The sequence below is a fragment of the Corvus moneduloides genome, chromosome 18 (genome assembly GCF_009650955.1).
Source record: "Corvus moneduloides isolate bCorMon1 chromosome 18, bCorMon1.pri, whole genome shotgun sequence".
NCBI classification, from domain to species: Eukaryota; Metazoa; Chordata; class Aves; order Passeriformes; family Corvidae; genus Corvus; species Corvus moneduloides.
The window spans coordinates 7599928-7610916 of NC_045493.1; the positions used below are offsets into that span (position 1 = coordinate 7599928).

Genomic DNA, 10989 nt, shown 5'->3' on the forward strand with positions numbered 1-10989 from the left:
CAACATGAAGTTCTTCCTCACATTGAAGTGAAACTTCTTGTGTTTCAGTGTAAGGCCATTGCTCCTCATCTTATCATGGGCACCTGTGCAAAGAGTCTTCTCTTCAGACTAAACAGGCTCAGCTCCCATAGTCTGCCTTCGTAAGAGATGCTCCAGACCCATCATCTTTGTGGCCTCTGCTGGACCCTGTCCAAAAACTCCTGGTCTTTGTTGTACTGAGGAGTAGCTGGACACAGTGATAAGGCTCAGGACTTGTAATTAGCTATGCTGGACTCGGCAGTGCTGGGTTAGTGGTTGGACTCAACGTACAGGTCTCTTCCACCCTGAAGGACCGCACAAGGCGGTTAAACCAGGCAGGGCTGCCGGGGATCCCCTGCCCAGCCCCACCCGGTGACCCGGCTGGGGCGGAAACCGGTTTGGGAGCGGCCCGGCAGAACCAGTCCCTGAGCCCGGCCTGAGGCGGGTGCAGTCCCGCGGGCACCGCGGTTCGGGGAGAGGGGGCCGGGCCGAGCCCGTAAGGGTCAGTGAAGGGCCGGGGGGTCGGGGGGGTCTGTGCAGCCCCGTGCTCCCCGTTCGCGGAGGAATCTTGCCCCGCGCCGCGCTCCGTCTGGGGCGGGGCGGGCGGCGCGGGGCGGGCTCGCCGGTGAGGGGCTCGCGGCCGCCCCGCCATGTCGGTCCGCCGCGCCCTGGCGCTCGCCGCCTGCGGGCTGGCGGGCGGCTCTGTCCTGCTCTCCGCCGTCGTCGTGGGCAAGCAGCCGGCCCGCGGCGGTGGCGATAGCGAGCCGCGCCCGGGGGGCTCCGCCGTGCCCTCCGCCGCGCCGCCCGGCTTGCTGCTGCTGCCGCCCACCGCCTCCTGCCCACCGACCGCCGGCTGGATCGAGAGACCCGCCGGCACCGGCAGCTACTGGGACAGCAACTGGGACAGGTGGGCGCGGCCGGGATGCGGTGGCGGGGCCGCCTCCTCGCCTGGGGAGGTCGCAGCTGTGGTGAGGGGTCGGGAGGCGCTCAGCGGGGGCGGCGGGAGCTCCCCTGAGCCCCCTCCGGAGCCCCGCGGGGGAACGGGCTCGGGGCGGGAGGCCCCGGAGCCCTGCGGGAGCAGCCCCCGGCCCCACGGGGCAGCCCCGAGGCGAGGCAGGGACCCCACGAGTCGTTTCCCGGGGAAATTCCGTGTGGTGACCCGCTCAGAGTAGAATGCAGTTGAAGTTCGTGAACACCCGTGGAACGCTGGAGCGCCCGAGTGCCGTGGAGGGATGTGCCAGCGCTGGGTTTTGTTCAGATAGCTCGGAGACTTACCCTGTGCAGATCCCTTTATTCTGATGCTTTCAGCCAGCGAGACTGCCAAGCCTCAGGCTTGTGGTAAATGTAAGCGCTGGGCAGAAGAGGTACCCTTTTTTTTTTTTTATTTTTTTTTGGCCATGTCTCGGTGTTGCTCTGTGTGTGCACCAGGGTTTTTCAGCTCGGCAGCAGCTCCCGTGTGGATGCCAAGCGCTCTCACGTGCTGGGCAGGCACTGGGCCTGCTGCTCGTGTTGGCCGTGAAGCTGCCCGGTCTTAAATCCTTGTAAAGGCAGCGGCGCTTTGAAGCCTACTCAGTCGTGTTCTTCAGCGTTGAAACACATTCACGCAAGGGTTGACTACATTTTTTCTGAATCTTTAATTAGAACGTGCAGATATCTGTATTGAGCTTGGCTCATTTAGCTTCTGTCTGCTAGAATTATCTCCCAGGGGAGACTTATGTCAGGCTCCAGTTTAATCATAGTAAATCCAAACCTAAGCACTAACAGATTTTTATTGTATAATGCATCGTTTTGATTTTTGAGAGGCTACAGGATCAAATGCTCATATAAATAGGTCTCTGTACACCCCCATGATAAAAATAAAAGCGTCATTAAATAAAGTTGCAACTGGTTACACAGTTACACTGAGGGAGATACTAAAGCTGCTTGTTTAACTGCAACTCCAGGCCTTCCTGGTTCTGCTAAATGGTTGATTTTCTTCAAGGATTCTAAAGTACTTTCAGACTCACGTAATTTTTTTTTTAACCAATCCAGGAAGTAGAGATTGTGCTGTAAGTGGCAGAGCTGTCGCCAGATAGTATGGCCAGATAATACTTCCAAGCAGTTCAGAATAGTGTATCCGCATTCGTCATAGTGTGCAAACAGTGGGAGTGTGAATATATTACCGTAGATTAATTTGTTTTCTGCTGCTTGCAGTCTACCAGTTGGTGTGCTGTGGCCTGCTTGAAATCTTAATCTTGACTTTTGGATGTTGTTGGCAGAAGCACCTAGTGAGAAAAGTTGTTAAATGGCTTATAAATACACAGAATATCTGACCACTGCTCTTTGGGAGCAGGGAATGTTCAGAAGGTCAAATCTTGAGCAGATGACCAGATAGTACAATATTCTTAACAACTGATGGCTTTTCAGGTTTGAAACAAACGAATGCAAATATCAAACTTGTTGTTGGTCAGATAGGGTATCACACTTGGGATGTTGCATTGGTCTGTGCCACTTGCACAGGAATTGTGCAGCTCAGTTCTCGGTGAAGATAGATCTAGTTTCATTCATGTGGAATACTTTATTTCAGATATCAGATGAGTTATTCCCTTTGCTGCTTTACAAATGTTCTTGAAATGATTTTAGAGATTTTTTTTGTTTTCCCATTGTATCTTGCCAGCAGTATAGTTTCCAGTGAATCAAAAGAAGTATCCTGTGAAATAGCAATAGAACTTCTTCTTACTGGACTATTGTTTAATTTTTAATGCCTTGCTGAACTTCAACAGCTTGAGGAATGTGTAGATCCTCATTGTTTAGTGGAAATCATGTGTTCAGTAAAGCAAAATGGAGGCAGGAGGGCTTTGCACAGCCAGTCTTGCTATGAGAAATAGGTATGGGAAACAGCAATTTTCTATGAGCAAATTACTTTGTCGCAAACTGAATAAAAATTATTTTTGATTAAAAAAATCTATCATCAAATAAACAAGTTTAATAATGGAAGAAGTGATGTCTGGTATGAATGAAATATGCTCTGGAGTGACATAGCAAAAGGATTTGTATTAGTGGAGTGGAGGATCAGTGCAGAGAGCAGCCCAGACTAATGTGGGGAAGGTTTGGACAGGGTTGGTGATGATGGTGCAGGGATGGTGCTGGCGGTGGGAGATCTGTGGCACTAAACCTGTGATAGCAGGGACAGGGGAAGATCCCCATGCCCTCAGGAGGAACCAGGTCAGCTGTCTGGGTGATGTGCAGAGCAGGGTGCTCGTGTGCACTGTGACAAGTGGAAGAGAGATTAAAGTGGCATGAGGGGAGAGAGTGCTGAAAAAGATGGAAGGATAAATAAGCACTCCAGGCTGAAAAATAAAAAAAAGTTTTACTGGAGAGACCTGATGTGACCTAGTTTAAAGCAGAAAATAATTCCCAATGTGCACTGCAGAAGGTTGGAGTCTTTCTAGGATGTTGTTGGGGGGAGTGGTTTTTTAGTCATTTGATGCAAATGTGATTGATAAATTGCAAATTGTGTAGGTGTTATCACAGGGCCTTTTAGATATGGAGCATTTTCTTTCTTTAATGGTCAGTCAACACCTTTTCCCCTTTTCCTGGGTATCCTTCCTGGTTAGTTTTTCTTGTCAAAAACCCTACTATTATACCCTACAAGTTTTTCTGTTGTTCACTGCTTTTGTTTCCCAAGAATTAATTCAGGTGGCTGGCACTAAGTGGCAAATTTACCTATGTCAAGTCACGCCTTTTAACCTATGACATCAACTTTTTTTTTCATGCAGGCATTTATTTATACCTTTCACGGAAAGGTTTGAATCAGTTTCATGGTACAAGTGGCTAAATTGTCAGTTTTAGTTCTTCAGCTATATCTGGAAATAAGGCAAGACTATATATCTGTAAAATTCCCCTGCCTCTTAGTCTCCCCAATCGAAAAATGACTCTTTAAAATGTGTTTGTTTAGACGTGAACCACTGGCTCTTATCAACCTCAAAAAGAAAAATGAAGAAACCGGGGAAGAAGAACTTGCCTCTCGCCTAGATCACTGCAAAGCAAAAGCCACCAGGCACATATTCCTTATCCGTCATTCCCAGTATAATTTGGATGGCCGGGCTGATAAAGACAGAACTCTGACCCCACTGGGTAGGTATCACTAGCAGCATCATACTTTGCATTTTGAGGAAATTATTTTTCATGTGTGCTGTCCTGATGAGTACAGGTCAATAACTCAGCACTGTTTTGGGTCTTGCTGCCAATCCTTAATCCAGTTTCTGGATTCCTTTGCGGCAGAAAGATGTCATGAGTAAGTTTGTTTTCTTCATTTTTGATCCTCTAAATCCAAACATTAAGATGTGATTTAGAGAGTTCTAAACACACTCAGTTGTAAAGAAACTTGTCAAAGGAAATTCTGAATTATCTTAAGGATGCTTGAGCAAATTTTCATGCCAGCTGATGTTATTCCTAAGGGCTGAGGCTTTTAAACTCTGCTCCATTGAGATGGATTTCTCTTAAAAGGTGACTTGTGTTTCTTGTCATTTAATCTGCTGATTTATTAAAAAGAAAACACCTCTGACTTTCAGTTGGAGTGTTTATAATTAAATACATTTCACTTTTGCTGCTGTCACTGTTTCTGGGAGTACTGCTAATCAGTTACGTGAAATGAGGATAACCTCTGTTGGTGTTAATCTTAACTCACTGATCCTGTGACTAGGTCTCAAACGCTAATTAGTATTATTTTTAATAGTGTACTTTAAAAGCATTGGACACTTCCTTGATTATATATGTGCCAACACTATTTTGAGAGGGGGAAGAATTTTTATTGTGGGCTTTTTTTCCACTCACATCTCAAGTACTGGTGTGTAAACAGGAGTGAAATGCTAATTGCAGGCCTTAAGTGCTGTCTTAAACTGGTAACAAAGTATAATCTTAATCCTGTCTCATCCTGTGCCTTAAGTAAGTGACTTAACCTGTCTGTTGTCTTTTCACCTGCCTGCATGAAAGGTGGGATGAACCTTCCTGAGGCTGCCCAGGTGCTGTGAACTGTGCCAAGCTGGTGTTGCCTTTATGAACAACAACACACTGTCAGGCCTGAGTGGTCTGTTGTGTCCTTGGGATGGGGCTAGCAGGGGTATTGAATACTTCAGTGAAAGTTGCTGAATAAGTTTTGATTTTTTTTTTTAATTAAAACAATTTTTTTCCTACCAATGGAAGAATGACTTGAAATTGTCCAACCAGTAAGTTTGGCCTGAGTAAGCAGTGGCTCTAATAAAAATGTTTTCCAGTTGTTTTTTGAAAGGAAAAGCCTGGCATCGATGGAGGCCTTTTATGTCTGCTGGACAACTCTCTTGGTAGTTTGCCTGAGGTCTTTAAGGGAGTGTCACCAACTTATATAATGAATGTACTTTTTAAGGTCGAGAGCAGGCAGAACTGACTGGACACAGGCTGGCAAGTTTGGGATTAAAATTTGATCAGATTATCCACTCCTCCATGACTAGAGCAACTGAAACAACTGAAATTATAAGCAAACATCTCCCAGGTAAGAGTTCCCTTAATTTTTCATTGTCTTCTGATCCTTAAAACTGCTTCCAGTAGAATTCTAAGCTTGTCCTTAAGGTTGAGATGTTATTTAGCCATTTTCCAGCCCTGTGTGAATGTCTGTATTTATAAAGAAACCTACAGCCGTAAATCTGCTTGTTTCCAGTTTATCTTTAAAAGTACAAATACACTTTTTCAAAGTGTAACAGACAGGGAAAACAGCTTGCTGTTCTGTTCACAGTTGGAATAAGTTGTCTTGCTGATGGCAAAACAGTTTTGTTGGAGAGATCTATATCCCTTAACAGAAGTGTGTAGACTAAAACGGACTTTAGGATGAGAGTAAGCCTTCCTCAAAGAAAGACTGTGAAAAATGTATTGATTGTAGAGTTGTGGGGCTGTTTGTAATGGCATGTGAACTCCTTTCTGATTGTGTATCTAATATTTCAGGAGTCAAAAAGATCAGTACTGATCTGCTGAGAGAGGGAGCACCTATAGAACCAGACCCTCCAGTCTCCCACTGGAAACCAGAAGCTGTGGTAACTTTTTCTTTAAAGTTTTCTTTATGTTTTTTTTCAGTATACTCTGTATGGACAGTAGCAGTAACTTGCAGTGTCTGAGCTGATGTTTCTTATCACAGCCCTTAGATAATTGCATACTTTCCTCCTCCCCAGTAAGTGTGCAGAACAGTTAAAATAACCTGCAGCCCTTGAGCATTAGTTCAGCCCCAAGTGTGCACCCCAATAACCAAGAGCTCTTGAGGAGAGAAGACCCCAGGAATGCAGACAGTGGCCCGTGCTGCTCTGAGCGGTGTGTAACTGTGACCTCGGTGCCTTTAGCAGTATTACGAAGATGGAGCTCGAATTGAGGCTGCTTTTCGAAACTTCATTCATAGAGCTGATGCCAAACAGGAGGAGGACAGCTACGAGATCTTTGTGTGCCACGCCAACGTCATCCGCTACATCGTGTGCAGGTACGGGCTGGCTGCTCTGTTCACCTGGGGCTTCTCAAGGGAGGGTTCACTGGAACAGGGTTGGCTTTTGGCACCACTGAGGGAGGAGATGTGTTGATTTGACTTCTTTGAAGTGGTTGGAGATCAGTGCCTGCACTGTGAGCAGCTGCTTCTGCAACTTCATCAAGGTACTTTTGAAAATTAGAACACTTTCTCATTCTAATTCTAAAGCAAAAAATGGTTAAATCGGTGAAACTTAACCTTTTTTGTCCATCTGGACAGTCACTTTAATTACCATATGCTTCTGCTTCCATAAGCCTGAGGGCTGGGCCTGTTGGAAAACATTACAAATAGAGCATTTGACTGGATGCGTCTCTTTGAGGTGACATGAATTTGATCTTGTATAATTAAAGATTGATTCAGTTTTGGGAATTCTTTGCTAATGGATATTTTTGAGTTATGTTCAAGTTGCATTAGTGTGTTTTTGCAGTACCATCCAGTATTGGATTAAGGGGAGAGTGGATCTTTCCAATAACGTCAAGGTTGTTCATAAAGGAGAAAACAGTTCTGGATCTTTGCCTGTCTCGGTATCCAGTCAGCTGAGTCTGTTTTATTCCTCTTCCCCATCAACAAAGCACTCTCTGTAAGATAATTTGTCGTGAGCAGGACAGATGTGATTAAAGTTTAATCTGATCAATACCTACAACAATTTCAGTTAGCTTTATTTAGCTGAGCTAGTTAAATGCTGGCCTGTCTGCTCTGTGGGCTGCTTTAGAGCCTTTCAAAATTGCTGTACTTAAAATTATTGATCAGGTAAACAGAATATTCTTTGCTATGCTAAAAAATACCATGTTGCTCCTGCCAAGGCTTTTTCTGAAAGACTTACATACTTTTTGCTGTTGCTTTCCTCTTCATTTTAATGTCTCTTCTGTGCCTTCTATTCCAGGCAGTCTGATAGGACAATTGAAGACAATCCATGTAACATTCACTTCAAATCTAGCTTGGCTGTAGTGGTATTTAATTTCTTCAGCTTTCTACAAGACTGTCATAAGAGCCAAAACCAAGTTATTCCTCAGTATCACAGGCAAAAGCTGTTTGAGGCAGCATGGTATTTTTTCCAGCTGTTTAATACAATTGATGGAGCTCCTGGGGCTGTTGAGTTAGGAATTTCAGAATGGCTGCAGACCAGCTGTGATGCTGTGGAAGGCACAAGGTACTTTTTCTTGCCCTTCCTGAGGAATGATGTAGCCGATGGAAAGTAGTTCTGGTGGATTTCTTCTGTAGGCACGTGCAGGCCATTGGAGTGAATCCTGTGTCACTGCCTCTGCTGTGGTGGCGTGGCTGAACTGGAGTGTGACAGTCACTGTTTGCCACATCCACCTCGTCTCTGCAGAGGTGGCCCTTGGGTGCTGAGCCAGCCTCTGCCCTGTCCCAGCTGCAGAGGTGTGGTGGTGCTGCAGCCTCGTGGGGACAGCCGGAGCCTGGGCCATCCCCAGTTCTGTCTGTGATGGGGCTCAGAGCACTCCCGGCAGCCTCGCTGCATTCGAGCTGCTACCTTCTGTCCACTTGAACTAATCCTGTCAGCAGTAATCACACCCATCTGGGGCACTCTGCTTAGCCAAGTGCACTCTTGGCCCCAGTCCAGTTACCAATGCTGCGGTTTTATATCAGTTCCAAAGAAAAGGCCTTTTTTCCAAGGCTGACTGGGGGCATTGGTATGCAAGCTGCACAGTGCCCACCAATTTTGATTTTCCCCCTCCTTCCCCTCCTTATCTGGGACAGAAGGTGATGCTGTGAGGGCATGTTAATTTAACTGCTCATGAATTAATAATATGTGTGTTTTTGTCACCAGAGCACTGCAGTTCCCCCCGGAAGGTTGGCTGCGACTGTCTCTCAACAACGGCAGCATCACTCACTTGGTGATACGTCCCAACGGCAGAGTGGCCCTTCGAACACTGGGTGACACAGGTTTCATGCCTCCAGACAAAATCACACGCACCTGACTGAGCACAATGAATGGATGACTGTCCAGGAGCTGCCTCTAGTCTCTTTGCACTAGCACATTCTGCTACAGTACCACTAGATTTTTATTACATTGGGATGTGATGCTGTCTTAAAATGTCCTTTAGCCCCTTTTCTCCTTCATATTCATATCTGCCTTTCAGTCCAGAAAAGAAGAAACCTTTGTAAGCCTGAAGCTGTCCTGTCCTTAAGTATTCCCCAAAACTCAAAGCTGAGCTGTGGAATACAGAGATTGAATGTCTGCTCAGCAGTTGCAAGAGCACTGACTTTTCCCCCACCCCGCTGTGAATTTCTCTAACCAAAGCTTCCTCCTGTGGGTATTTTTCTTGTGCAGGAAAGCGATTGGTGTGGGAGCAGCCTTGTATCACACTGCAGCTAAAACAAAAGGTGAGCCAGCTTGTTCCAGCGCCTGCAGGAGTGATAAACAGGGTATTCTGCTGTTCAAAGGACAAAGGGATAAAGCTTCAGTTTTTGTAAGCTGTTGAGTGTGTATGTTGATGTTGCCACTGTTCCCTTCTGCCCCCCAAAAAGCCCATGTAAACTGTGCCTGGAGGTTATGAGCATAAAGGAAAGAGGGTAAAAAACCATTTGACTCAGAGCTGTGGTGCTAGAACTAACCGATGCTTATATTAAGTGTTCCACCATCCTCAGAATGTCCTTTAAGATGTTCTTAAGAGTATTTTTCAGTCTTGTAAAGCTTTTAACTAAAACATGGTCTGGAGAAGGCTGTAGGGATGAGTCTGTAGCAGTTAAGATGGGAGGAAAGGAAAGCAGCAATCTTCTCAAAGTGCTTTCAGTTACTGATGTATTTTTGAGTGCTCTTTCCCATTGATTTGTATTTGTTGATTCCTTACTTTCAGAGTAGAGCAATACCACCACAGAGTTCAGGGTTGTGATGCTGCAGGTCCTGCAACACTGGAACAAACTGCTGTTGCCAGAATGGTGAGCAAGTGGCCGTGAGATGGCTCGTCCAGGCCGAGTGTATAGGACAGGCATTGGGCAGAATGCTCCAAGTGCCTCCTTCATACAGCTCTGACACTGCTGGGTATGTGGGAGGGCTCAGAAGCATTCTGAAGCTTGCTGGGCACCTGAACCGATGTAGAAACTTGGCTCAGGTAATAGGTGGAGGCTTGGAAAACTTCACCATAGGCATTGTCTGCCTTGGGGAGAGAGGACAGACTGTAGGACAGCAAACAAAAGTAGGACAGCAGACGTAACTTGTTCGACAGGTTCTCTGATCAGTAAGGATGTTGATGAGATACTGTCAGAGCTGTAAGAAACATAATCAGGGCACACAACCTATGGAGAAGAGGATTTAAGGGCTTGATACTGAACTGCTGCTACATCAGGGTAAGTTCAAGGAACAGGGACTGGTAGGGAACAAACTGTTGTGTAGTGTAAGGTGTGGGGGCAAGAGGAAACCATCATGCCATATCTCTCATTGATGCAATGAGAATAATTTATCAGTTTTTGTCTATTAACTTTTTAAACGTTTTGAATAAAATACTTTGTCTGTCTTTCTTTCCCATCTCTTCAGCTGAATGGCTGCATGGGGCAGCTGTAGCAAGTGTGGCTGGAGCTCTGCGGGGACTGCCAGCGCAAGAGCTGACATGTCCCACACTGCTCAAGGGCAACAGCTCTTTCACCAACCATCTGAAATGTAAATTTGAGATGGGAGCCAGAGCAGTTAATTGTCGTCAGCCACAGAGCTGCCCAAGAGGGGAACTGCTGTAGCCTCAGCACAGCCATTTGCAGGGCTGTGTCACCACCACGAGGAACACGAGCACCAGCACCTGTAAGATGGAAATTCTGTGCGTTTTTATTTTTGTGTGTGCGCACATGTACCCTCTCACACACATCCCCTTCTACAACCTCTGTGTCACTGAACAAGCTCTTGGTGGGCAACCAGTGACACAACACCTCTTTGCCCAGGTACAGAAATTAGCAATAGTTTTGGTGACACTTAAGGTGAGGGTGGAAAGCATGAAATTGAAAATTAAGTCTTTTTTACCATAGTCTGAGTTCCTGTTTCTTCAACACTGTAGAACTCTTCTTTTAAGTCTTTGGTGGTGTGCACATTGTTGCTGTGCACACAACACAACAGCTGCAGGTATTGTGTGAGCAAGGCCTGCACTAACCAGTGAGTCACTCCTTCTCCCCACGTCCCATGCTGAACACAGGGTGACACTTTCAGCTATTCATTGGGTTTTTAATAGAAAGTGGGATACGTCTGTATTTTTAACATGACACTTTGCTAATTAAAAAACAACCAACAAAAACACAACCATTGTTTTGCACCTTTAAAAGTGAACTTTTGGCCAAGAAAACACAATTCAAGCACTATCACTCTGATTTAAAGTGTCTCCACAGGCTCAGTGTTGAAGGGCTTTCTTCACAAAATCACAAATGATCAAATCGCTACATAAATTGCTATTTTTATCATAGCTGAAGTAATACATTGTTAGAAAAATGACCTCTTAAGTGCAGTACAA

General features: G+C 45.7%; 1 protein-coding gene across 2 annotated transcripts; it reads left to right on the forward strand.

Annotated features, from left to right (window-relative positions):
- The first annotated feature begins 653 nt into the window (after positions 1-653).
- On the forward strand, positions 654-10781 carry PGAM5 (PGAM family member 5, mitochondrial serine/threonine protein phosphatase). 2 transcript variants are annotated; one of them, XM_032127544.1, is made up of 6 exons: positions 654-925; positions 3956-4134; positions 5402-5527; positions 5974-6062; positions 6363-6496; positions 8328-10781. In XM_032127544.1, exons 1-6 carry the CDS (start codon positions 669-671, stop codon positions 8476-8478), a joined length of 936 nt encoding a protein of 311 aa, XP_031983435.1. In that variant the 5' UTR covers positions 654-668; the 3' UTR covers positions 8479-10781. The 2 variants fall into 2 exon arrangements, with proteins under 2 accessions (XP_031983435.1, XP_031983436.1); XM_032127545.1 differs by having other exon boundaries at positions 6366-6496.
- The last annotated feature ends 208 nt before the right edge of the window (positions 10782-10989 follow it).

Coding starts and splice junctions, on each gene's coding strand:
- PGAM5 (XM_032127544.1), top strand. CDS start 669: ATGTCGGTCCGCCGCGCCCTGGCGCTCGCCGCCTGCGGGCTGGCGGGC. Junction 926..3,955: donor TGGGACAGCAACTGGGACAG/GTGGGCGCGGCC, acceptor GTGTTTGTTTAG/ACGTGAACCACTGGCTCTTA. Junction 4,135..5,401: donor CAGAACTCTGACCCCACTGG/GTAGGTATCACT, acceptor GTACTTTTTAAG/GTCGAGAGCAGGCAGAACTG.